Source organism: Nycticebus coucang, chromosome 7 (genome assembly GCF_027406575.1).
Source record: "Nycticebus coucang isolate mNycCou1 chromosome 7, mNycCou1.pri, whole genome shotgun sequence".
Lineage (NCBI taxonomy): Eukaryota > Metazoa > Chordata > Mammalia > Primates > Lorisidae > Nycticebus > Nycticebus coucang.
The window spans coordinates 12,550,881-12,578,851 of record NC_069786.1 but is presented as its reverse complement, the minus strand read 5'-3'; the positions used below and the strand labels follow the sequence as shown (position 1 = coordinate 12,578,851).

At 41.3% G+C, this 27,971-nt stretch overlaps 1 protein-coding gene across 1 annotated transcript in view; it reads left to right on the top strand.

Annotated features, from left to right (window-relative positions):
• Positions 1-27,971, top strand: part of CNTNAP5 (contactin associated protein family member 5) — an 869,192-nt gene that overhangs the window by 389,001 nt on the left and 452,220 nt on the right. The window contains exons 5-6 of the mRNA XM_053598220.1: positions 13,557-13,760; positions 24,701-24,885. Of these exons, the coding sequence (XP_053454195.1) occupies positions 13,557-13,760; positions 24,701-24,885 (389 nt within the window). The remainder of the gene's footprint in view (positions 1-13,556; positions 13,761-24,700; positions 24,886-27,971) is intronic.

Genomic DNA, 27,971 nt, shown 5'->3' with positions numbered 1-27,971 from the left:
TAGAGACTATAAGAGAAGAGGAAATGAGATGTGAGGAGAACTATCCTGAATGGTGATTAACAAAACCCTTTCTGGAGAAGAGAGCTAGTATCTTCCCTAGAGGTGGTGATCTTCCTTTCTTAAATGAGTAATTGCATCAATTCCCTCACTTCCTGTCACATACACTACTCACCTCACTGCGCTCTTCCATGGTGGGAATTATTATTCCTGTAGATTATAGGAAAAAAAATTAAAATTTATAAATGTGAAGTGACTTTTAGAAAAGTAATTTACATCCTGAACCAAATATTTCTTCTGAGCTTAAATAGTATTTGTTTACCTGATTGATATCTCAGTTTATACTGTAAAGAGCTCAAATTGGATATACAGTATATAAAAGTAAACTCTTTTTATTTTTTTTAGATAGATTCTTACTCTGTCACCCTGGGTAGAGTGCTGTGGCATCATAACTCATAGCAACCTCAAATTCTTGGACTCAAGCAATCCTCTTGCCTTAGCCTCCCCAGGAGGACTATAGGCATGCCAGGATGCCTGGCTAATTTTTTTATATTTTTAGTAAAGACAGGGCCTCACTCTGCTCAGATTGCCCCGATTTCCTGTGCCCAGACAATCTACCTACCTGGGCCGCCCAGAGGATTACAGGTGTGAGCCACGTGCCTGGCTCTAAAAGTAAACTCTTAACTCAACTTGTCCCATCCAACTACACACAGTATTTTCTTCCTGTGATCTTCCCTATCTCCATAAACACTCCCAGTTGTCTCAACTACACATGAAAGTCTTTTTTGAAATCTCCTTTCTCCCTTCCTTTCTGTAATAAATCAGCAAGTTCTATCAATATTACTTCCAAAAATCATCACAAATGTCTATTTATTTTCTTCACCATCGTCTCCAGCCCAATTCAGTTACACTTTTTGTCACCTGAATTTTTTACTCATCTCTCCTTTCGGTGAGTTATCCCTGCTGCACCCAGCAGGATCATCAAAAAATCAGAGTTAAGCCATCGCCTTCTGAGAGCCTTTCCATGACTTCTGTGCACATCAGCCCAGTGGTGACTGCTTTCTTATCACTGTGACCCTCTAGCAAGGCCCTCTCCCCTGCTGTACTCAAGCCTGCTGGACAGCAACCTCACCCTCTGTCACACCAAGCATTCTGCTGACACAGGACCTGGAGCAGAGTGTCACTCCTTCCATCTGGATTTTTCCATCTATCTTCTTTGGCTCAACTCAGCATTCATATAATTTTTCTCACAGAGATGTCAGTTGATCCCCAATTTAAATAACGTACATTTGTTTTTATTTTTTCTAACTCAAAACAAAGCATTCTATTCTCTTACAGTATTTATCCTCAAATATCAGTGAACAGATATATCTATCTGCCTACCTACCTAAAATAGCTAATTATGTACATATGTCATTGTGAATTTTCTAACTTGACTACCAGGTTATGGGCTCCATAAATCCAAGGACCATATTTCCACAGACACCCAGCACTCGGTACAAAATAAAGCCAATATCAAAGTAATTGACTTTGTGGAATGAACAACTTCCCCAAAGTCACATAACAAGTAGGCTTCTTCTAAGGCAGGCTTTGATCCTGCTTCTATACTGTTTCGCTAGCCTTGTGCTTTCTAAAATGCACAGAGTATTCAAGTTTGCCAAATGTTGGGATCTGAAGTTGTGTTGGAGAGAATACCTCCTAATAAATTTTCTGTCGCCAGATTAAATTTTTATTCATAAGAACAAAGCCAGCAACCTGCAATTCCTGAGCATATGGAGCTAAAACACTTCAGGAAAGTAAGCTTAGTTCTCGGACTAAAACACCTTCACTTTTCTATCCATTACTTGAGTTCTCAGACCTAATTCTACGTAAGAATCACCTTGAGATATATTTTTTTACCGTGCTTACTCTGGCTACTTTAACTAAATCATAATATCTGGGTTGCGTCTGCAGGACTCATACAAGTATTTTGTGGTTGTTGTTTGTAGGTATTTGTGGCGAGGAGCAGAACTTACAGCTATTGTCTCTGGCTTCCCTTCTTTAACTCTGACAGTTCCTTCTTAGTCTGAGCTATCATGCTCACATCTGTGACAGCTAATCTCAAAGATTTTCAATAATACCCAGAAACTTTTTAAGTCAGTACAGATTACTGTTAAATAAGTGTTCTCTGAACTCAAACCACCAGAGATGGACTCTTGATGTACCATCTACTAGTTTTGTAATCTTGGGCAATCCTGGGTCCTCTGTGGACACCAGTTTCCTTTTCTATGAAAACGAGGAAATAATAGTGTTTGCTTCTTGCATGCAATTGCTTGAAATATAAGTGATAAACATTCAAAAAGCTTCAGCTGTGATCGTCATTGCCTTCACCAGCTGCTCGCCAAACTCCCATCCATTTCTCCTTCCCTGCCTTGTTCAAGACTGCGTCTAACTTGTACTTCCAAGGAAGGTCACCTTTTCTCATTCCAGGTCCGGAATGGTTTCAACACTTTCATCACGCCATCTGGAAGCTACCTGGACTTTTGTCTGAGGGCTTCTATTTGAATCTCTTTAAATAGGGGGAGCTAATCAATTGTGAAAAGCATTATAAATTCTGATAAAGTATAATGAAGTGTCAGGCTTCCCAGCCTCATTAGGAAATACGACCATCATTTTACAGCTCAGGTTGACTCCTTTCCACACAAGACCTTGCTCCTATTTGGTTAATTATTGCCAAGTAGTATTATCCAGAATTCATCAGCCTCAAAGCTTAAGTCATATTCTCCTTCCCTATACAAATCTCCTTGTCATTCTAGCTTCAGTCACCCCTTTTGTTTTTGTTCTTGACATCTAGGGTAATTTGCCATACACAGTAGAGGCCATGAAGTTGTAAATTTCACCTTTGGGGTGGTAAAGGCTGCATGGCCTTATCACGGGCAACTTCCCAGGCCTGAATGCTAGCTGTGCCAACTCTGAAGATGTGGGAAGAGGCAGGTTGGCAGTCATAACTGGGCCTTAGAGGTCTCATGTGAGCTCAGATTCCCATTTGGAAATTATTGTATTTTAGAGCTGAAAAAATTTACAAAATGCAAGGGTCACTGCAGTTCCTACATTCTGCAGATGGGGAAACAGAAGCCCAAAAGTGTCTTAAAATTAAGTTAATCAATAAATGTGAAAGCTGTCTACCCTTTTATTTGTTTTAGTTTATATAGGATTGACTAAAAAAAAAAATTCTTCCCCACAACAATGACAACTACAACTACAACAACAACAAAAATAGACTAGTGTTGTGGCAGGCACCTGTAGTCCCAGCTACTTGGGAGGCTGAGGCAAGAGAATCACTTAAGCCCAAGGGTTTGAGGTTGCTGTGAGCTGTGACACCACGGCACTCTACCAAAGGCAACATAGTAAGACTGTGTCTCAAAAAAAAGAAGTTTCCTTGAAGAAACAAATACATAAGGGTGTTCAGTGTGTGTGTGATGATGACACATTACAAAACAAACACTGTGATATCTTAGATTGATGACTTCTTTATAAATTTTCTGACAGAATCTGTAGACTCCTTCAGCAGTCAAGAAACATAAATCATGGGCCCCACTCTCTTAGGGTTTGGAAATAAAAAAATAAATATGATAATCCCTGCTTGTTAGGAACTCACAGATTTTCAGAAACTGCAAAAGGCAGACAAATAACTTCTCATAAATATGGAGGTTTAAGTAACCAGGACTTTGGAAAGGCTGGTCAAGAAGAGTAAAATCCACAGCTAACAATTATTCCTGACTGAATTAATGCCCCCACTACTTGGTGTGTGATTTGACTGATCTCCATAACTGGTACGCTAATGGTGGTTGTTTTAAAAGAAACGTTAAAAGGGAAAATGACCTAATAGTTAGATCAATCACTTTATGCATCGGTCGGTTTTCACAAAAATGTCAAGGTCTCGACTCCTATAATTTGTCTTACATTAACTCCCAGTGAAGTGGCTGCCCACTGGCCGCTGGCACTAAGCTCCTCAGATTGTGCAGAGGGAGAATCATTAACAAGGAGAGTTCAACTTCCCCCAGATGTAAAACCATGGTAAATCTTTTTGTAGAGAAATACACCAACTAGTATTAGGGGGATAAATTACAGCTCTCTTCTGCACTTCCAGCCTTGCTATTTAAATGCTTCTCATGCCATGAACACCCTTCCAGGGAGCAATTGTGTGATGGGGCTGAAGACTATTTGATGATCTGATACAACAGGAAGCAGCCCAGAATCTCATGATTGTATGTGCTACTTTAACCACAAGCGTTGACTGCTTCAGATCAGCCTTTCTCTTGAACATTCCTTTCCTTCTGCGAAGTTGTGAATAAGATTCCTGAAGCATCATCCCTTCTTATACTGTTGTTAACCAGTGTAGATCTTAGTGGGAGTGGCCGCTTACAACTCACTGCCCATCCTGCACCTTTTGCTTGGAGGGACTGTGTGCCCCAGCTGGCTCCTGACAATCCCATTCCATGCTTGTGGCAACTGTATAGTTATTTCTAGCCTTCCTGTCCAGTCCAACAAGTCTCTATTTGAGTATAGAGACTCAAAGTTGTGGGGACGGCAATCATGCTTCTCTTCATTGACCACTACTGTGGTTCCTTTGCTATGTTTGTGGTTATTGTGTGTGTGACTCTGGGTGGCCTATGCTTTACTGTCTTTGTATGTCAGAGCTCAGCACAGTTAGCAGAAAGAGTACAGAATATGCCCAATGCTTGCAAGTGAAGTCAGGAGTAAACAAATGAAAGGATGTCTCTATGGAAGTTCTCTAAAGTGAATATAGTCATTAGGTGTAATCTTCATAATTAGTGGACAATCCAGTTGAACTACCAATCTTAAGTGTGATCAGAGAGATGTCTGTACATCTGGAATATCTGAAAACCTAGGAATTATAAAAAGGCAAATCTAATTCTCAGAGCTAAAATATACAGCTCCCGTGGTTGCGATTAAAATCCAGAATTCTGATTTTTTTGTTTTTTTTGTACTTTGAATGCTTTTACGTTTTCTTCCTGAGATCTACTTTGCTTTTTCATGTGCTCTCATACATAGGAATGTTTGAAATTTTGAAAGAAAAGCTATTCTTAAACATTTTCACCGTTAGCTTTGGAAATATCCATCATTTTCGTAGTTCATCTGAGGTCATCAGGGTTTCTGATAAAGCTTGGCAAAGTCACAGAATTGGTGAGGGAATCTGGGCAAATCTGAGCTGACTGTGGAAACCTTGGTGGTTTGTGGATTGCTACCCAAAGCCCTCGAGTCCTCAGAGCCTGTGAGTGGTCTGAATAGTAATCATTTTTCTTATGTAATGTATCAGGACATGAGCTTCAGAATGTAATTGTATTGAAAATCATATTTACTGTGAACGACCGAAGAGTCCAAGTGGGACTAACTGTCTCAGGGTGAATCAATAGCTCCTCTTGTCATCTCTGAGCTTCACTTTCTGGCCAGTGAGAAAGTAGACTCCCTGTCACTGGCCCATATGAGAGCCTGGCCTCAGCTCACTTGGGGATTTGAGCTTGGAATCTTTTATTCAGTGAAGCCCTTTTTCTAGCTGGTTTGTTGACAAGCTACCAACATCCATCAAATATGCCAGAATATGCCTCCAGAACTCTGTCTTTCTCCGAAAACAAGCTGTGACAGCCAGGTCAGCAATTATGGGCCCAGTGGGAAGGCAGCCAGTGCTGACATTTCTCAGCCCTCTGGGACAGGGGAGCATGATGCCTTTACGTTGGCCTAAAATGAGAGGTCGTGAGCTGCGGGTCCTGCTCTTTTGTGGAGGACTCTTGGGGCTATGACTGGCCCATCCTTCATATTCTAGAGCAATCTGCCAATGTATCTTCATCTTGACAAACCACAACTTGAATTGAATTGAGTTTGCAATAATAAATCCTAAAAATCAATTTAGAGAAAGAGGGAGAAATTGTCTACTCCGAGAAGTAAATACCTAACAACTGTCTTCTGGGTCACTGGCACTGCAGACGAAATAAGGAACTCTGAGGAATGGTCACTGCATATTAACACAGGACAAAACAGAAAAGGATCACATTTGGGTTTTTGTACCTTGATAAGAGACAACAAAATTGGGTAACTTCTGAGAAAGGATAGGATGGGTAATGAGATTAGAAGGCCAACGGACTATGCAAGTAATCTGATACATTTTTTAAAAAACACAGAACTCTTTCTAAAAAACCAAACTGATCATGCACATTTCCTATTTTAAATACTTTAGAACAGGCATGTGGCTCACGCCTGTAATCCTAGCACTCTGGGCAGCCAAGGTGGATGGATCGCCTGAGCTCAGGAGTTTGAGACAAGCCTGAGCAAGACCACATCTCCACTAAAAATAGAAAAACCAGCCAGGCATTGTGACAAATACCTGCAGTCCCAGCTACTCCGGAGGCTGAGGCAAGAGGATTGTTCAATTCTAAAAGTGTGAAATTGCTGTGAGCTATGATGATGGCACAGCACTCTAACCAGGGAGACAGAGTTTGACTCTGTCTCTAAAAAGAAATAAAAACAATCAATAAATGTTTTAATAGCCATTTCTCCATTGAAACCAGTATTATTTTTCCTAATCCCTCTGTCATTAGACTCCTTGTTTGGGGTCCAACCTGTTGCCCCCCACTGCTCTTTGCACCATACACTTCAGCGCAGAGGTTCAAAACAGTACTGAGCGGAGGCAGCACCTAGAGGCTTCCGGACGCACTGAGGTCTCACACCCGGGGTTTCTGATTCAGTAGATCTGTGACAAGGTCCCAAATCCTGTATTTCTTTTTATTTATTTATTTATTTATTTATTTATTTATTTATTTATTTTTGTAGAGACAGAGTCTCACTGTACCGCCCTCCGGTAGAGTGCCATGGCGTCACACAGCTCACAGCAACCTCTAACACTTGGGCTTATGCGATTCTCTTGCCTCAGCCTCCCAAGCAGCTGGGACTACAGGCACCTGCCACAATGCCTGGCTATTTGTTTTTTGTTGCAGTTTGGCAGGGGCTGGGTTTGAACCCGCCACCCTCAGCATATGGGGCCGGCGCCCTACTCACTGAGCCACAGGCGCCGCCCGCAAATCCTGTATTTCTAACAAGCTCTCTGGTGATCTCAGTGTTGCTGGCCCAGAAAGCACCTCCTAGGACCCTGCTGCCAGTAGGTCTGGCTCATGACGGCTCCAAGATGGGCCCCGGGCTCTCTCTCATCCTTACTTTGAATGTGTGGTTCCCTTCACTGGTGCCGCCCTCTCCTGCACCTCACTGGCCTATCACTCATCCCTTAGGACTCCGGAGAAGCTTCACCCAACACGGACACCCTCCTGACCCATCCCCCCTCCTCTGGGCTCCACCAGCACCCAGGGCCACCTCCCTCCCTTGGTGGGGGACTGCACATTCACTGATTCCAGCTTAGTCCTCGAGAGCAGGGACCTCTATTGAACTTGAATGCAAGAGTGTATGAGCAAAGTGAGATCACAAAATTCAGGGAGGATAGAGGGTTTGAGCCTTGCAAAGATGGTGGGGGCAGAGAGGACACTCCATGTCTGTCTACCTTAAAAAAGCTCTCAGGTAAGCGTGTGGTTTCCCTACGTCCCCCCCACCCTCCCAGAAGAGCCAGTGATCTGAGGGGACTTGGTCTCAATGGAAGGAACAAATGCAGAAGGACAGGGACTCCCACACCCCCGAGAAATTTGTATCAACGTCTAGGGAAGCAGGAACCTTCCTACACAACATTGTCCTTGCTTTACCTTGGCATCTTCTCTCTCGCACACACAAGCACAGTCTTCACTGCAAATTTCATTCTCATCATACAAAGTCCTTTGCATCTCACGGAACCCTTATGGCAATCCTGACTTTTTTTTTTTTTTTATTAAATCATAGTTGTGTGCATTAATGCAATCACGGGGTACAATGTGCTGGTTTTATATACAATTTGAAATATTTAATCAAACTGGTTAACACAGCCTTCACGCCATTTTCTCAGTTATTGTGTTAAGACATTTATAGTCTACACTTAGTAAATTTCACACTGAAGCCGTGCATTTTTCCTCATTAAAAAATATATATGTGTATATATACACATATATATATTTTACAAGGGTACATGTGAAAATTTTTTTTAAGAGGAAAAATGCACGGCTTCAGTGTGAACTCACTATCTTCCACACGCCTTTGGGCAAGGTATGCAATCTTCCTGAGCTTGGTATTGTGGGAAAAATAGGGACCTTGCAGGGTTGTTGAGACATTAAATTAGATAATATGTGCTAATTAGTTTCCTTTGCCCTGGGAAATGAATTATTTTCACCAGAGGAAGAAATCTCCACAAATGCCTCAGAGAAGTTGACATAGAGAATGTGGAAGGTACATTGAGTTTTGTTAGTTATTTTCTTGGTGCCTTTAAAACTACATCTGAGGCTTGTGATAAACCATTTCTACTCTCTATGCACTTTTCAGCATACTACTTTTTCTTTCTTTCCTTTTCCCACTATTTTATTTTATTTTTTTTTATTAAATCATAACCGTATACATTGATATGATCATGGGGCATCATACACTCGCTTCATAAACAATTTGACACATTTTTATCACAGTGGATCACACCTGTGGTGCATCTTACAGGGGTATTTGCGAAACTTGGTAAATGTAGAATGTAAATGTTTTGGCACAGTAACTGAGATAACGCCAGAAAGGCTATGCCACTATTTTAAAAGGAAATCTATCAAGCTTCTTGTAAGAAATGAATGCAGATTTTGATGTCCATAACCAGACTCCATGTTGCAAATTAAGTCTCAAATGACACGATCAGGACAAAGTGGTTACAATAATAAACAATAAAGAAAAAAGAAACAAACAGCACATAATGACTTTGTCTTGTTTACAGCATGGTATAAAAATATGGATCATTATTATTACTATTTTTAATCTGCTTTATTCAAATGAAGTTGGGACTGCTGAGTATTTCCTTTGTGTCTGGGGGAGGCATTAACTATTTAGTTGGGGAAATCTTTAATTCTCCTTAAAAACTTCTACAACTGTTTCTCCCTCTATGAAATGGCTGATGCATTTTATGTGCAATGTATAGAATACTTGGCAGGTGTGGAGTGAGTGGCTGAGTTCTCCTAGATTGGCAGTTGTTGCTCAGTAGGAGCTGGTGGTGTTAGGAGGAAAGCTATCCTGTTCCAACAAGTGATCCTGAGCTTACTAAACAGAGTATCTTGTCCCTGCACTGATGAGCACAAGTGAGTGACACAGGGATCACAGCTGAGTGAAATTAGCTCTCCAGTATGACTAAACAGATTGGCTTTGACAGGAGGGGAAGGTGAGGTAGTTGGAAGTCAGGGGACAGATGGACAGCCTCATGCTCAGACTTAGGTGGGTCACGAACTCATTTCATAAGTGTTCCTTGTTAGCGTTCTTCAGGGTCTAGTTCTTAATGTGGCAAACAATACACACGTGACCGTCATGTCATGAGAGGCACCGACATGAAAGCCCAGCTGTAAAGAAGCAGGGAAACAAGACTCATCTAGTTGTAGGTGGATGGTGGACAGAATGGCAGGATGCTCAGTGGAATCTCTTGGGGAAAGGGTCAGGAGCCTGACTGAAGGATGGGCAGGGCATACGAGCATTGTGGTGGGAGGGCAGCCCTGGGGAGAGAGCTCAGGTCAGAGGAGACAGGCTGACCTCTGGCTCTGGCACTTACTGACTACACACTTCTTCATCTCTGAGGGCCATGTCCTCATTTGTAGAAAGGAAAGAGTGATAGGATCTTCTTCAAAAGTTGGTTGATGTGATCAAATGAGTTCGCGCACAGATAAACAGAGATCCTAATAATCGGCTACCCCTCCCCACCACATGCACATGCACACAGGAGTGATATCATCACAGCACGCCTAGAGCAGAGAGGGGGCTGCCAAGAGACAGAAGGAGATGACAGACAGAGCCAGATCACATGGGATCTGAGAGAGTCAATTCTTAGCTTAGAGGAAGTTCACAGTAAGGCCTTAGCAATGGTGAGGTGTGACATTCTGGTACTTCCTTGAAGATGAGAGAATGTGAAGGTGGCAGGTGAAGGTGAAGGTGGCAAAAATTGAATCCTGGGGTGGCACCTATGGCTCAAAGGAGTGGTGCACCAGCCCCATATACCAGAGGTGGTGGGTTCAAGCCTGGCTCTGGCCAAAAACTGCAAAAAAAAAAAAAAAAAAGTTGAATCCTGGAGGTCAGTTCTGAGGCTGTGTTAAGAGCACGGAAGGCAGGCAGTGGTGACAAAGGCTCCAGTACACGCCTGCTCACTGTGATGTGATGGCCACTGAATCCCAAACCCAGGCTGACAGTCTTCATCACGTGTACTAAATGCCAGTTTCACATCATTCCTTCGGATTAATGATGGAATGCAGGGATGGAATGTTACTGAACACTTGTGCATTCCAGATGTGAAGTGGTGTAATTTTCACAATGACTTTGAGGGTAGGTCTCTATAAGCCACGTCGTACAGGCAGAACTGAAGCTCAGAGAAATCAGCAAGGTTGCCTCCCCACCCTGCCTGCGCCCAGTTAGTAAACAGCCAGACAAGAATTGAAATCCAGGTCTGCTGGGCTCCAAACAATGGTTCTGTTGTGATTCTTGTTCTACCAATTGGCCCTGTTTCCTTTAGGTCTCCATGACAACATGGAGATGGATTTGTTTAGAGGTAACATGTCATCAACATTTATATTGTCAGTTAAGTCTCTGGAGTAGCCAGGTGTTTACGGGCTGGATGGTAGATCATAGCAGCAGTGATGGATGGGAGGCAGGGCAGCAGTGGGGAGGGAGGTGCAGTGGGCTGGGCGACGGAAGGCCTAGCACTAGACTTCCCCAGAGGCCCTGGTGGCCAAGACACCGCAGTATAAGCAGTAAAATTAGGAGGGGTGGAGGAAGTAGGAACAACATAATGAATATTTATAATTTTACCCAAGTGTCCTTATTGCTTCCTTACAATAAGTTATAAATTTAAATTAGTACGTTCTGCATCATTTTACAAGGAAAGATAGTAAGGTCCATAGTTTGGACATAAACTTGTCCCCAGACCTATGTCTGGCCGGAGCAGATCTGCTCTGAGAAGCAGGCTTCTCCCCTGTGTTTAACATCACTCCCTGGGGGCAAAAGGCAAATTGCCCCCATGTCGTCTCATGTCCCCACGTGTGGACACTGCTGGCTGGGTTCAGACTCCGTGCTGGGTGCTGCCGACACTCGGGCTGAGCACCATTGTGCTGCGGGGGAGGAGATGTACCACGTCGAGCTCACAGACAGTGACCCTAACGCCACGTGTGGTCGGCAAAAATAGAATCTGGGGAACCCAAAGTTCAAGCACCGCTTCTGCCAATGGGAGTGAAGCAAATGCTTCCGTGAATGAACATGGAATTGAGTTACCGCTTAGAAGACTCCCCCGGAGCTGTGTGTCTCAGCTTGTGGGAAATAACCACACGGGGACCCAGCGATCTTTCCGCTCAGGCTGGCCTCCTGCAGTCCTGTGATGCGCCACACATTCTTCTGCTTCTTATCCCCGCCTGAGGACACTGGGACCCTCTCTTCCCTGGGATGACTTCTGTTGGAGACCAGTATACCGCTTGCTTCTTCTAAGAAACCCTCTTTATCCCCATTTTGACCCGGGTCGTTCTGCTCACTGCAGGGGTTATTCTCTGTACTCGTGTTTAGGAGTCCTGAGGGTGCCGTGTGGCCGTTCTACTCGCTGTTGGCACTACAGAGCCTCAGACTCAGGGGCAAACTGGAAGCTATCAGAAGAAAGTATTAGGTGTGCGAAGCTGAAATATGGCAGAAAGAGAAACTTGGAGCCACCCTGGCATCTCTGAGCAGTGAACTATTGAATCAAACACCAACAAAGTGCCATTCGGGGTAGGAAGATGGAGTGTCAGCCAGGTTAGGAACTTAAGGTCCTCCGGTTATCCTGATAATGACTAAAGCTCCAGCACAAAGGCATCCCTTTGGTGTGCTGTCACTTTATAGGTGTTAGTATTTATTAATAATTCTCACAGCAGTCTTCTCTAATGGATATAATCATGCTGATTTTATAGATCAGGAAATCAAGTCTTCTGAGAGGTAACTTGCCCCCCAGGTGACCCTCTAGCACCCGCTATGTGGCTATCACAGTTGAAAATCAATTACCTTATCTGTACCAAGATCCTCATTATACCATGGTTGCAGCTGTCTGTCTGCAGTCTACCTTTGATTTGGGTAGAAGTTCAGGTTGGACAACAGGTGTAGGACATTGATGGGGTGGGGTGGGGAAGTTTTGAGAAAGGTGGGCGTTTGTGAAAAACTCTCTGTATCTGAACAGTTTATTTTTACAGTCTAGGGTAGTCATCAATGATCTTTTGATTATCGCTACTTTATTTCATAGGAATAAATTGTGAAATTGTGTTTTAAAACTACCTACAGAAAAGCAAGACATTATTTTCCTTTTTCAGAATTTCATAACTACAAAGAATGTTTCTAGATCCTTGGTTAAAATCAAATAATTTATCATTGTGTATGCTCGAGCTGAGGATTTTAATTGCTCGATAAATAATGAAAAATTGAGTTTTCTTGGGTACTTGATTTCAAAAAAGAATAATTCTACCCCTACTATATACCCATTAACCACCACCCCACCCACATGAGATGGTTTATAATGAATCTGTTTCAAGTTTTAATTAAATAGCCTTCCTTTTTTTCTATTATAAAGGTAATAAAAGCTCACTGCAAGACTTTTTAAAATAAAAACAGAAAAAAGAATATGAAAATAACCTATGATAACATCTTCCAAGTAGAGTCTCTACTACTTACTCTTAGACATACGTTTATTGGATATGTTTATATACATCTACTATACACGTTTATCTAAATCATGATTCCTTGACCTTCTCTTATTTTGCTTTAATAATAATGTATGAATATTTGAATAAAAACAGTGAAAAGCATCACCAGCATGAGGTAAAGCAGAGATGGTGATAGGCAATCATTTACCTTCTCTGTTCAAGTCTTCATCTTTCAGATATTCTTTTCCACTGAACCTGGGAGAAGTCTCAGAGTCCTTCTCAACACAGGTTCTACGCAGACAGTGCTACTCAACCAGAGTGTTGCACTAATCACTAATATCTATTTTTCATCTCTAACCTTGAGGCTGGGAGAAGGAGATAAAGTGGTTTCAATTGTCAGAAACAAATTAATAAGGAGGATAAATCATGAGAGATTATTACAAACCGGGCACCTGGCACGGTAAAGCTTGAGATAGGTAGTTGTCATATCACCCTGTCCCCTCCAGCAAGAGCTGGTATATCACTAATGAGAGGTTTTGCTTCTGAGCTGATCATCAGTTCACTTTGACTCAGTACGTGGTGATTGCTTGTAAATGAATAATTCCCCTGATTCTAATTAGACTGGTCTGGTCTATATGCTTCCCGTTGAGACCAGATCTTCCAGATCTCAAGAACTTTTCTGTGAATCAGACAGAAACGAGGATGGGAAACAGGAGTGACAGTCATAAATCAGGCACTGATTTTTCTCCACCTTCTCCATCTCTCTGTGCCCAGAATCAGATGTCGCTGACTTTGACGGCAGAAGCTCCCTCCTGTATAGGTTCAATCAGAAGCTGATGAGCACTCTCAAAGATGTGATCTCCCTGAAGTTCAAGAGCATGCAAGGGGACGGGGTCCTGTTCCATGGAGAAGGTCAGCGTGGAGACCACATAACCCTGGAGCTCCAGAAGGGAAGGCTCGCCCTGCACCTCAACTTGGGTAGGGTCAGGATTCATCTCTTTCCTTTTCATGTTAGACGTTGGGTAACTCCTTCACATAGCAGGTCACAGTTCCTGACACTTCCAGGAGAAGTCACTGGAACACAATCTAAGTGACATATCTCCCTTATCTGGGGAGTGGGGGTGAAGAATACCATATTGTGAAATGTTTAAGCAATACATAGCATTTGTTGGCACAAGATAATATTGGCATGTAGGGAAATCTGTAAGCTCCTTGTTACATATTTATTTATCTATCTGCCTATTTGTCAATTTATTTATTTCAATAATTCAAACTCTAAAATAACTTTAATAAGTTTTAATATACACATGTTACAGAGGCAATACCACAATCTATTGTGCAAGGTATATCTGTGAAAGTCAAGTTTCAGGGGAAAAAGAGAAGAGAAATATTTAATTCGCTCTAAGTTATTTTGGAGGGGTATTATATGTGTGAGGGGGGAAAAATGTAAGTTTCAGGGAATTTCTATGATTTATATGTTTTTAAAGGGAAATTCTGTTTAGTGTAAGTGCCCTGGCTGGCCTGTTTCAGAGTGAGCCCCAGAGCCAATGAGTGTAGCACAGAATGTCCTCCTGCCCCTGCCCATTTCGGACACAGGCCTCCTTCTGTGGGTTGGGGTCTACCGACTGTCAGCCTTGCTTCACCTGTCTGTATTTGCTCTTTCTCTCACGGTAAGTGGAGAGAGGGAGAGGGGCTCTGCCCCTTTCATGTTATCACAAGCTTGTTTGAAAGAACGGTCAGCCAAGTGCAAAAGGCAGTGAGCACTCTGAGAAAGGAAGAAAGAGAGGAAAAAAGAGAGAATTCAAGTTCACGGGCCAAAGAATGGTGCTGGTCCAGGGAAGGAGGGAATTTTAGTTTGTCTCTCCCCAGCTGACACGAACATTCCATTAGCGTTTCCTTCAGTGACAACGGCAGTGTGCAATGTGTGTTCCTTATCTAACCAGTGACTCTACAATCCAGAAATTCAGGCTCAGAGCAAAGATTCAGCACCACAGCCAGCTGCTGAGAATGGTGCTTGGGGACAAAACGGCACTGCTGTTCTTTTCAAGTAACCCTCTTTGATAAGTCTCTGATTCACATTATTTTGTTATCTTCACCATGTCTGACTTGGGCAGAATCAGTTTTATGGTGAAATTTTATTAGGTGACTGTTTACCTACTTTTTTTTTTTTTAGGGTAGAACACTGATTTTTATTCCAGAACCACTAAATGGGAAAGAGAATTCTTCTTTCACCCCCTTAAGGGAGTTAGATATGTTCTCTTTCCACTTTATCTACCTCTGATTCAAATTGCCAGTGGTCATCTGTGTCTTCTGTAGAATTACAGCAGTCTGAACCCACACCTGCAGATAGAGAATCAAAGAGCGGAGAGATTACGTGACTGGGGAACTGCTGTAAGAACTAAACAAAACATCAATAGTACATGCAGGTCACCGATCCTTACAGGAGTCCAGAGCCTTTGAACAGAGGCAGAAGGTTTGCGCAATCCCCAGTATGAACACCTGGGCAACTCCTAGAGTGGAATGAACATCTCTGCACGGAAGAAGGTTCTTTGGAGGCCAAGTGCAGGGTTCAGATGCCAAAGCACTGTACTACATGATCAACCCACTGAGACAGTGGGGAAAGTACTTCACCTCCTCTGAAGAATCAAATGAACATCAGTTCTTTTGAAATCCAGGAATTCTAATAGCCAGTTCACACACTGGCTATTATGGAATATTTACCATGTTTCTAGGCTTGTACTATGTACTGTGGAAGACTATTTTCAGTTGTCATGTTTTGAGAGCTCATAAGCAGGCATTAAATTAAATATTTTAAATATATAACCCATTTAAATCACAGGGCAATCCTACAACCTATATCCAAACTAATTTATAGATGAAAAAACTAATGGTCAGTGATGCCTAGTTAGTTGCTCAAGGTCACATAGCCACAAAGCTGTAGACCCGGCGTTAGGGCCTTTCTAATTCTACCCTAATGTACTGACATTAATCACTAGAATGTTATGAATCTTCGCATCAATGGCTTTTGTGTTTGCAATTTTGACAGACATTGCCAAATTTTCCTCTGTAAAAGATGTGTCTATTTAAATTCCAACTAGAATTTCATGAGAACATTTTTGCTACAGGATTGCCAACAAAAAATATGGTCTAGCTTTAAAATTTTGCCTGTTTGATAGGTTAAAAGTGTATTTATGAGTAATTTCAGTATGTATTTCAGTATTAAGGAGTCAATCTTCAGACCAGGCACAGTGGCTCACTCCTGTAATCTTAGCACTCTGGGAGGTCAAGGTAGGTGGATTGCTTGAGCTCACAGGTTTGAGACCAGCCTGAGCCAGAGCAAGACCTCATCTCTTAAAAAAAAAAAAAAAAAGATAAAATAAATCAATATTCGTGTGGTGAATGAAGAGATCAAGATGGGACAGAAGAGTCCAGGATTAACTTTGAGTTAACTGGAGACGTTTTGTGAAGATGGGAGGAAGAGAGATATTCAGACAAAATGTCCATGGGAGAAGGCACACCACATTTCTTACAAATTCTATCATTCCTTCCATAAGAATGGGCCAAATTAGTATATCAATTCAGACTTTAAACTTGGCACTTAGGTTAAAAGTGGGATTTACCAATCCCTACTTTCAAGAAGCTCCCAGCATAATGAAATAATTATTTCTAACTACCTTCTAGTTTAATAATAATAATCAAAAAGAAAATAACTAATGCATCATCAAGATAATATAATGTAAATGTACTCAGGTAGTATTTTCTTTTTTTTTTTGTAGAGACAGAGTCTCACTGTACCGCCCTCGGGTAGAGGGCCATGAGGTCACACGGCTCACAGCAACCTCTAACTCTTGGGCTTACGCGATTCTCTTGCCTCAGCCTCCCAAGAAGCTGGGACTACAGGCACCCGCCACAACACCCGGCTATTTTTTTGTTGCAGTTTGGCTAGGGCTGGGTTTGAACCCGCCACCCTCAGCATATGGGTCCGGCGCCCTACTCACTGAGCCACAGGCTCCCAAGGAGGGACCATAATTGAGCAACAACTCCTGAATTTCAGGAATCTTTTTACACAATAAAATTTAGAAACATTTTAACAAAAAAAGACATGAATTATCATGTTAGAGATACATAAAGATTTGTTCTAGTTCAAGGGCTAAGTCCATTGACATCACTCTACTTCTTGTCAGTTTCTTATATTCTTCAAGGCGTCTCCCTTGAGTACTTAGGTCTGTCAGCCCTGCACTTGCTGGACGAAGGTAGCAGGGGGTCCATTTATGACACTGGCTACCCTACAGGTGAAATTTTCCTTCTCTTTCTACATCACGTTCCACCATTAGTGTGTTGCCCTATTTTCCTTTTCCATAGCTCTCTCCTTTCCAACACATCACATTATTTTCTGAGACCTTCCATTCCTACTCAGCTATATAGTTTATACATGTCAGAGGTGGAATGCAGAGAGTAGGAACATGAGAAATGAGGGGCCAAGGGAAGTATCATTTTTTCCTTGTGACTTGGGAGTCCAACAGCTGGATCATAACCCTAATTCTTTGAGTCCTTGCTTAAGTCAAGTCACAGGGCTCCTTAGAAACGGACATTTTTGCTGGGTTGTGTTCAGGACTAATTGATACGATATATATAAAATGTTTACCTTGTGTGAGAAGCTTTGCAAATACAAGTGAGTACCAATATTGGTAATCCGACAAAGTAAAGGTAAGAAGGTCGATTCTGCAGATCAGGTGGAGCAGGCGTGGGGGATGTCCCAGGAGTTCCCAACTCTCTTATCAAAAAGTAAATCAAGCCCTTTCCAATCTGCCTTTTTTGCTGAATTACAGTCTCAAACAAGAGTGTTTCCATCCTCCTTTCCTCAGGCTATCTGAAATTCACAGATTGTATAAGTTAAAGTGGCATCTGTGTTTGAACTGTTAAGATAAGACCAAGGAATAAGATATCATCAAACAAAGCGTTTGGGCGAAAGCTCTGCAGTGTGCACCTTTTACCAGAAAATCTGAGTTCTAAGTAAGAGCAAAGGAATTGGCAGATTTATTCCCAGCATGTTGAGGTTAAGGGTAGGAGTATTAAAAGATAAAGTTAGAAATGCTTTGCAAACATTTCAAGATTTCTATTAAAAATATTATATTCTTTAGGGCCTTGGGTAGCAGTTATACTGTTTCATTTTAACTGTCCCTCAAACCACATGAAAAACACATTTTTTTGTAATTAAAAAAGCTACTTTCCTTAAACGTTCCTGGCTCAAAAGTTAGCTTCTACATAGTTTTATTTATTTATCTTTTGTCCTTCACAATGGCTCAAGTTTTATCTCGCCTGAACAAATTAGAAACTAGTTAAAGCTTGTAATTGAACCACAAGTGCCACTGAAATAAAGCTTGAAATAGATATTCCAAGATAAAGAGTTAGATAATTTCTTGAGAATTAAGTTTTTATTGTGATTTCTAATAATGGAGATTTCTAGGTAAGATAGCACATTCCCTCGGACTACCATCCTTTTCTTTTCTTCACAGATACAATTCTAACCGCTTTCTTGATGAATAACAGAAATTCGGTTTTCTCAATTGTTCAGTCAAATGAAGATTTACTCACCTTGTTTCAATACAAGATAAGATACCTGAGTGTCAGCATAAAATAACTACAATAGATACTGGTGCTACTGGACTAGGATAACTGGAAAAGATATTCTATGCTCATCCCGATACCTGAGTATCAACACAGAATACGGGAAAGGGAGGAAGAAATTCATGTGTGTTTGCCCTTTTTTGGTTAATCGAAAAGTAATTTGTAATTTAGAAGCACTTCAATACTTTGCCCATCATTGATAACATAGCTTTACAGGAACACTCTATGCTGTTTTTAATGAAGTTTATTTATTTTTTTCATTATCAAAAATAGTTTATACTCATTCTAAAACACAGGGGCATTGTGTATCGTGCCTGTAAATCTCAGCACTCTGGGGGCTGAGGCAGGAGGATCTCTTGAGTTCAGGAGTTCCCAGGCTGCAGAGAGCTATGATTGAGCCATAACTACACTACCATGCTAGTGTAGGTGACTGAGAGAGAAATTATCTCTTTAAAAAAATAAAATAAAACAAAATACAGGAGAAAGACTTTAAAAAATGAAGATTGCAGTAAATGTATTCTCGAGTTTTCCTTCACATAGTTTTTATCTGTGCCATTTCCAGAGTTGTGCTTAACCTGTATTTTTTCATTTCTTATGTATTTTAAATTAGTGTAGCATAAATAACTGAATATTTGATTTATTAAATGTTACTTTTTATTTTATCAAAAAGGCACTCACTACCAAGTACACTTTAAAAAAGATATTAAGTATTTTATAAATACCATTTTGATGGCTACTAATGTTTTAGCTGTTGAGTCTACCTAAGTGTACTCAAGTTGTTTTTTTCTCTTTCCAAATTATTTGACGTTATCTCCAATTTTTAAATCACCATTATCCATTGAAAAAAACATTTTTATCACATTTAAGATTTTTTTAGAATATATTTTCAAAAAGTGGGTTATGTGATAAATAGCTATGAACAGTAAGTTCTTCCTATTGAAGTATGTTTTTACAAAAGATTGGTGGGATTTAACTCTGCATTATCTTCAGGAAATAAACATATTGGCTAAGCAAATGAGCATTGTGAACACGGAGCAATGTTAATCCATTTTTGAGGAAAGGTCAACAAATTGCTTTAGGTATTCATAAAAGTTTCATGAGCTATTTACATAAAATGATACAAGTGTTTTAATTAAGTTTATGGGTTCATTAAATGTAGTGAGAGGTAGTCACTATTTTTTTAAGAAGATATAGTTTTATTCCCCTAAAGTCTTAAAGTTGTGAGGAGGAGAATTGTTGGATGGAGCCACAGTAACAAACTTTCTGAGAGGAACAAACAGGAGAGGAAGGGCTGACTTCAGACCCCGAGGGGAGGGGAGTATCATTGGGGTACCAGTCCTGGCTCTGCTTCCTCGTGTCCAAGCATTCAGGCCCACTGAGAGGGTGGTGCTGATTGCTGGAGGCAGTGGATGCAACACGGTATGTTGAACAACAACCACCTTGGAAATTTCCTACTGGGAATTTCAGCATCTGAAGATTCTAGTCAATGTGCTGAGAGAACCTGGATGTAACCAATTTAACAAAACGTCTCATCTAATTAGGTGGTGTGTCTCCTCACATTTGAAGATTACATATCCTATTTCCTTAAATAAAATTACTCAATGATTTGAAAATAGAAGATTTGAGACAATCAGGTAGTCATCTCAAAATACATATAAGGTAAAGGTAGAATTGTATCTCCTACCATACACTAGACTAAATTCTAAATGAAATGAAGTAGCAAAAAAAGGGAGCAAATTCTTCAACGATCTCAGAATGAGAAGCATCTTTTAATCTACAATACAAAGCCATGAAAGAAAAAGAAATAATAAATTTGTCAATCATGAATGAACTCAACAAACAAACCAACAAAAACAGAAACCCAACATTGAAAAAACAAAGAATGGCAAAAAAAAGTGACTGCCAAAATTCACATGACAAGAAATGAGGTAAATACAAATTGGTAAGAAAACTGATACAAAAAAATAAACAAGAGATAAGAGAAGACAGTTTACAGAAAAGGAAATGAAAAGGAAAAGATTTTCAACCTCATTCATGTTAAAAGAAATGCATATTAAAATCACTCAGAAATAGAACTTCTTCACCTATCAGATAAAATTTAAAGCTAGACCGTATTTTGTTGGCATGCTCATGAATTATAGCAGGAGTTTAAATAGTTACAGCTTCAGTAGAGTACTAGCTGGTAGTGTTTATCAAAATTGCAATTGTGACAGCCTTGACTAACAATTCCTCATCTAAGAATGTGTCCCACAGCTAGGCTGGCACCTATGCAAGATGGCATCTGTATAATAACAAGAAGTATTTCAGCAGTTTTAAGTATCTAAAGTAGGTAGAAAATCTAAATTCTACCAATAGGAAATTGTTCAAATGTAATATTATATATATATGTATATATATATATATGTGTGTGTATATATATATATGTGTGTATATATATATATATATATGTGTGTATATATATATATATATATCAGGTATCAGGCCAGGGAATACTGCACAACTATAAAAAGGATTGGACAATTTTTTATATTTTAATAAAGGAAAAATTTGAGAATAGATTAAATAAAAATGGAAAGTTAAAGAGAAATGTGCTTTGTATTTTCACACTAAAGATTAATTGAAGGGAAATAAAGAAGTATCTCTCCTGACTTGAATATGGTTAATTTTTTTTTTTTTTTTCTGGAAGCGCAGGCCAGACCTTAACAATGGTTCTCATCTGTGGGGGACTGGAAGGTGACCAAACAGAGGCAGGAAGGAGGATTTGTTGATGCACTTAAAAAGTTAAATAAAAAATATAACCCATTTGACCTTACCATAATTAAGTTTTGAAGCAGGAATTTTAATGTGGAAACATATTAATACACAGAGCCAATAAGTGGGGGGAAAGGGAATGATTTTTTCTCCCATTTTTTTCCTTCTTTTTGTGATATATAGTGACTTTAAGTTTTCAGATATTTAATCTTTTGTTCATTGTTCTTTTTCTTGCCTTTCTCTCTCTCTCTTATTTATTTATTTTTTTTGAGACAAAGTCTCACTATGTTGCCCTCAGTAAGTGCTGTGGCATCACAGCTCACAGCAACCTCACACTCTTGGGCTTAAGTGATTCTCTTGCCTCAGCCGGAGTACAGGCGCTGGCCACAATGCCTGGCTGTTTGATGTTGCTGTTGTTGTTGTTGTAATTGTCATGGTTATTTAGCTAGCCCAGGCCAGGTTTGAACCCTCCAGTCTTGGTGTAGTGGCTGGCGCCATAACCACTGTGCTATGGGCACCAAGCCTCGTCTTTCTCTTTATAAGGGAAAAAAGTGAGATGAGTTTCAATGGCAAAGTGATAAGTCCAATATTGAATAGATCTGACTCATTACCCAGAAGCAAAGTTTTTAAGACACACTGAGTTCCTTTCACCCAATATTAGCTCTTGAACAGATTTTATTCTATAAATAAAAGAGGTGTGGGGAACCATAGTGGTGGTGGTGGTTTGCTCTGCCTCTCTCAGCTAAAGGCCACCTCGTGCTAACACCCAGTTGTTCCCCATCCTTCCTGTGCTGTTTGCCTAGGCTCCCTCACGCTCCATTTGGGATTACCACCACCCTTACAACCAGTCTTGTCTTTGAATCACATTCTCAGACAACTGCCAACATAATCTTTCTTAAATGTAATCTGAATTAGTATCCTCCGTTTTACTAATTCGTCAAAAGCTCCAGTTCCTTAAAGATAAAATATAAACTGTGTTTTCCAGTGCACAAAGCCCCTGATGCCAGGAGCCAGGCCCCAGGCCCCTAGCACTCTGCCCCAAAACCTCGTGGTCATGGTCCCCTACACCTCCGAGTCTTGCCACATACCCCTCCTGGCTGTGTCCATGTTTCTGCTCTGGTCAGATGTCACCCACTGGGAAAGGAGGCCTTAATAGTGTGTGCTGGTGGCACACTCTTAGGATGAGACTTCTCCACGTTGAAACCTTTGGTGCCGGCAGAGTATCTTTAGAGTTTCTCCTTTATACATCGCCTGTCACTGTGATCCGTGCAGGTAGATTATAATGCCTTTTCATGGAAGGAAGGAAAGAAAAAAAGGATGTTGCTGGAATTTCTCTCTGCTGAGAGTCAGGTTCTTTTAGTCCTGGAGATTGGAAGAGTGAACCCACGGAACACAGGATTAGTGACAGGGCAGAATTTATTGACAGAAAAAGGAATGTAGAAGGAAGAAAGGGCAACAGACCCTCTGGCAATAAGTAGGTTGGGAAAGCTAAATGGGAAAACCCCCATGGGCTGTTTGTCTAAGGGTTCACATACTGCCTGGGAGCAGGGAGGTCTGGGAATGTATGTCACACTTGGCCTGGAGCTGGCAGCAGAAAACATCCTACTCCTGTTGCTTAGCAGATGAAAGTATTAGCAAATGAATGTGATCTTCACAGTTCTGGCCCAAGTGAGGCCACAGGGTGTGTTTCTCCCTCCAGAGGGGTCCACCCAGATGAGATATCAGTCAAGTTGCTTTTCTCTGATCTTGCCTGAGTCCTGAAAATGTGGTCTGGAAAGGCCTGTTTGCCCAGGCCTAGAAAATAGGGGCCCCTGTCCAGCTCTGAATGGGGGAGCCCTGAATCAAGAGGGGAGTGGGGGAAGGAGGGAAGAAAGAAGGGAGGAAGAGAGAAATTTTAAACAACCCATTAATTATTAACATAATCCAATAAAGGGTGAGAATTGAAAAGTTGTGGAACGATGAATAAAACAATGAAATAAAGTCAGCTATTAATTCACCAGCTGTCACTTTCTAATTATAGTAAGTTTGATGCCCTCACCTCCACACATATGGAAGTAACAAAGAGCTATTCCGGGACAGGAAGAGTGACTGGGGCCACAGTGACAGTGGGAGTTGGCAGCCTACAGAGGAAGTGGCAGCACCTGCCAGCTTGTCTCCCACTGAACAGGCTGTCGCTGCTGTGCCGGGACAGACACGTCCTAGGAGAGGAGAGAGGCATGTAGCTTTAGTTAAGAAGGGACTCCATACATAAACTACATTGGAACCTCCCCAGTTGACCACCTCCCTACATTGATCACATCCTTAAGGTGACCTGATTTTCATAGACCGGAAATGCACCACATGTACATATCAGAACCAGAGGCCTAGTTGCCTATGGTCACCACCTCTATATGTTGACCAGTGGGGTGAGAGAAAACGTGCCCCTTTCCTCCTAAAAGTTAGCTAAAAGATTCACTCAGAATTAAGTCAGATTAATAAGAGAAATGTTTATTTCCAAATACCATGCATCTGCGGAAAATCACAAGAGTGATCACTCCATATCCCAACTGGATATTGTGATATCCAGTATCCCAGGTATTTTTATACCTGCCTTTTACAGGGGAGAGGAAAAATTGTGAAGTATAAGTACATTAAATGGTTGCTGCAGAGAATGAATGGATGGGGACACAAGTGACCTGTAACTTGACCTGAGAGACAGGCATTATGCTGTAAATGATTTGGGCCAGGTCTTCTGGCATTCTAGGTCTTCTTTCCTACACTATCTCCTCCCTTTGAGATAAAAGGGAAAGAAAAAAATAATAAAATAAATAAATAAATAAATAAATAAATAAATAAAAGTGAGGGGAAGGGAAGTTGATTGCCCCCTTTGATCTTCTGATCAGGTCAGTCTGGTTTCTGCAGATAGAGGGAAAGCCCCTTCCAGGGACCATTTCATTTCTAAGGGCCTTAATTCAAGATATTCTTTAGACTAGATAGTCATAATTTGGGATGACCTTTCCTGAGCTCCTTCACCAGTTGGTTACATTTTCATAGGCTGTGCATACAGTAGGTGCTCAATAGTGGCCGTTAAAGGACTCTTCCTTCACCTTTGTCTTTGTCCACAGGTTGTTCTAACTTATTGTACCCACTGTGTTCCCATCATGTATTACAGCCTTACCCTCCTCCCAAGCACAGCTCAGGACCTGCCTTCCCCACCAAGAGCCAGGCAAATGGAAGAATGTGCATTATTTCTAAAAGTGAAAACCTCTATTTTCAATCTTAGTCATACAGTCCTTAGGCTATATATTTCCTTTAATTATTTGCAAACATACTGCTTCATGTCTGGAAGGGGGTAGGCGTATCAAGGGAACTAAAATTTGGCCCTAGAATCCCTGTACAAGGTCTGCTGTTCTCTCCCAGGCTCCCGAGCCCAGCACAGTTACAAAGACTTCCTTCTTTACCTTCAGGGTAGAGAGGCTTGGCCTCGCTTGCAGAATAGTCTAGTGCCATAACCTGCCCTTGGACACAGATGCCAACCTGCTTCTTTCCCCTTTTCACAGATGACAGCAAAGCTCGGCTGGGCAGCAGTCCACCCTCAGCCACCTTGGGCAGCCTCTTGGATGACCAGCAGTGGCATTCGGTCCTCATGGAGCGAGTCGGCAAGCAGGTGAACTTCACGGTGGACAGACACACACAGCACTTCCGGACCACGGGTGAGGCGGATGCCTTGGACATTGACTATGAGGTGGGTGGACTGTCCCGCTCATCCCCCCACACTTGCTGAACAGCAGCAGGAAAGTCAGTAAACAAAGCTCGTGGAGAAGTTGTGGAGCAATGAGGTATCTCACCCTGGGACTCACCTGCCCTCCACAGATGCAGATGGTACACCAGGGGGACGTCCAGGGAGAGAACCTGAGCAGTGAGGGGCTAGAGCCATGGTTGGGGGCGTGCAGGGAGTCCAGGAGGTGTTGGCTAGCTGTGTGCATTTGAAAGTCTGCAGCTCTCCTTTGCATTTTTCATTTGTTCCTACTCGTAGCTTTCCTTTTGGTTGCATGCAGTAATTCTCTTTTTATTTAATTTTTTTTTTTTTATTGTTGGGGATTCATTGAGGGTACAATAATCCAGGTTACACTGATTGCAATTGTTAGGTAAAGTCCCTCTTGCAATCATATCTTGCCCCCATAAAGTGTGACACACACCAAGGCCCCACCCCCTCTCTCCTTCCCTCTTTCTGCTTCCCCCCCCATAACCATAATTGTCATTAATTGTCCTCATATCAAAATTGAGTACATAGGATTCATGCTTCTCCATTCTCGTGATGCTTTACTAAGAATAATGTCTTCCACGTCCATCCAGGTTAATACGAAGGATGTAAAGTCTCCATTTTTTTTAATGGCTGAATAGTATTCCATGGTATACATATACCACAGCTTGTTAATCCATTCCTGGGTTGGTGGGCATTTAGGCTGTTTCCACATTTTGGCGATTGTAAATTGAGCTGCAATAAACAGTCTAGTACAAGTGTCCTTATGATAAAAGGATTTTTTTCCTTCTGGGTAGATGCCCAGTAATGGGATTGCAGGATCAAATGGGAAGTCTAGCTTGAGTGCTTTGAGGTTTCTCCATACTTCCTTCCAGAAAAGTTGTACTAGTTTGCAGTCCCACCAGCAGTGTAAAAGTGTTCCCTTCTCTCCACATCCACGAGAAAAGACTGAAACTGGACCCACACCTTTCCCCACTCACAAAAATTGATTCAAGATGGATAAAGGACTTAAATTTAAGGCATGAAACAATAAAAATCCTCAAAGAAAGCATAGGAAAAACACTGGAAGATATTGGCCTGGGGAAAGACTTCATGAAGAAGACTGCCATGGCAATTGCAACAACAACAAAAATAAACAAATGGGACTTCATTAAACTGAAAAGCTTCTGTATAGCTAAGGAGACAATAACCAAAGCAAAGAGACAACCTACACAATGGGAAAGGACATTTGCATATTTTCAATCAGACAAAAGCTTGATAACTAGGATCTATAGAGAACTCAAATTATTTATTTTTTTTTTATATTTTTATTTATTTATTTTTTGCGTAAGTCTCACTTTGTTGCCCTAGGTAGAGTGCCGTGGCATCACAACTCACAGAGAGGTCAAACTCTTGGGCTCAAGTGATCCCTTTGTCTCAGCTTCCCAAGTAGCTGGGCCTACAGGTGCCTGACAGAATGCCCCACTATTCTTAGAAACGAAGTCTCGCTCTGGCTCAGGCTGGTCTCAAACCTGTGAGCTCAGGCAATCCACCTGCCTCAGCCTCCCAGAGTGCTAGGATTACAGGCATGAGCCACCTTGCATGGCCTCATTCTCTTTTTTAAAAAATGACTTCAATTATCTGATGCCATGGAAGATATAGAAATTATAGAAAAAAAAAATCTAGGAAACCAAAATCTGCACTATGAGCACTGTAGGCGTTGGTCTTTAACATCCCCTCTGCAGAACAGGCTGCAGGAAATGAACGATTTCTGCAATTGAAAGAAGGTTGCATCCAGCCCTGAAAACTGGCCACCAAGAGTGAGCCATCTGTGCCAGCAGTTCAGATGAAGAAGTGTACTATGCCCCTACTGTATACCAGGCTCTGTGTTGGGCAATAAACATACAGAGATGGCTGAGGCAGAGACCCTCGGAGTTGAGGAAGTTTACAGTCCTAAACAAGCCACTGCAGAAGAAGAAGGTGAAAGCTATAGTGATGTGAAGTCCTGAGCTCTGAGGCCTTAGAAGAGAGAAATTTTATATTTACACAATTATACTCTTATATAATGTATATATCATAATTATATGTAATCATAATTATGTATTTATAGAGGGGAGAGGGCACTTGGCTCAATCTAGAAATATGGCAGAAACATTATCTATTCATCTAATGTTTGTATGGTACTTATGTATAATTATAATTACATATTTATACAGGGCAGAGGGTGCTTGGCTCAACCTAGAAAAATGGCAGAAGATATCCAGCAGGAGAAGTTGCTGTGCCTTGAAAGGAAAGTAGGGTTAGCCGGAAGCAGAAGGTCAGAGAGGCGAGCCAGGGCACAGAGCGTGCAATGCCAAACAGCCCTCAGTATTTATTGAGTTTAGAATAATAGGGCTACAGTGGAGTGTTGGAGTCAGCTTGTATCGATTCATGAGGGCCAAATGTTAGATTTTCAAAACTTCTGCGAGCTGGCTGATAAACACAGCCATTATTAAAAATTAATAATGCAGTTAAATATTGTAATAGTTCGTAAATTCATTGATTCCTAATTATTTTACTTTATTATATCTACACGCTTAGCCATCTACCTGTCATTGACCTGTGCATGCTCCCAAGGATTTTTATGACTCTTCTATCTGCGTTGTGGGAATGCTCTTTGTTGGGCTGTGACAGCATCACCTTTTCTCAATCTCGTGTTCAGTGACCTCTCTCTGATAGCTTGAAATCCACCACTGTGGAAGAATTCACACTAGAGAGACTGACAAACACCACAAAGCAAGGTTTGTGGATTGTCTAGACCAGGGGTCCTCAACCTTCCTAATGCCAGGACCCTTTAATAGTTTATTTCCTCATGTTGGGGTGACCCCCATTCATAAAATTATTTTCGTTGCTACTTCACAACTGTAATTTTGCTACTGTGATGAATCGTAATGTAAATATCTGATATGCAGGATGTGTTTAGTCAACCCCTGTGAAAGGGTTGGTTGACCCCCAAAGAGGTTATGACCCACAGGTTGAGATTCCCTGGTGGATCAAAGGTCATCAAACTACCTACCTGGCTTGAAGCCTGGTTTTTTTTTTTTTTTTTT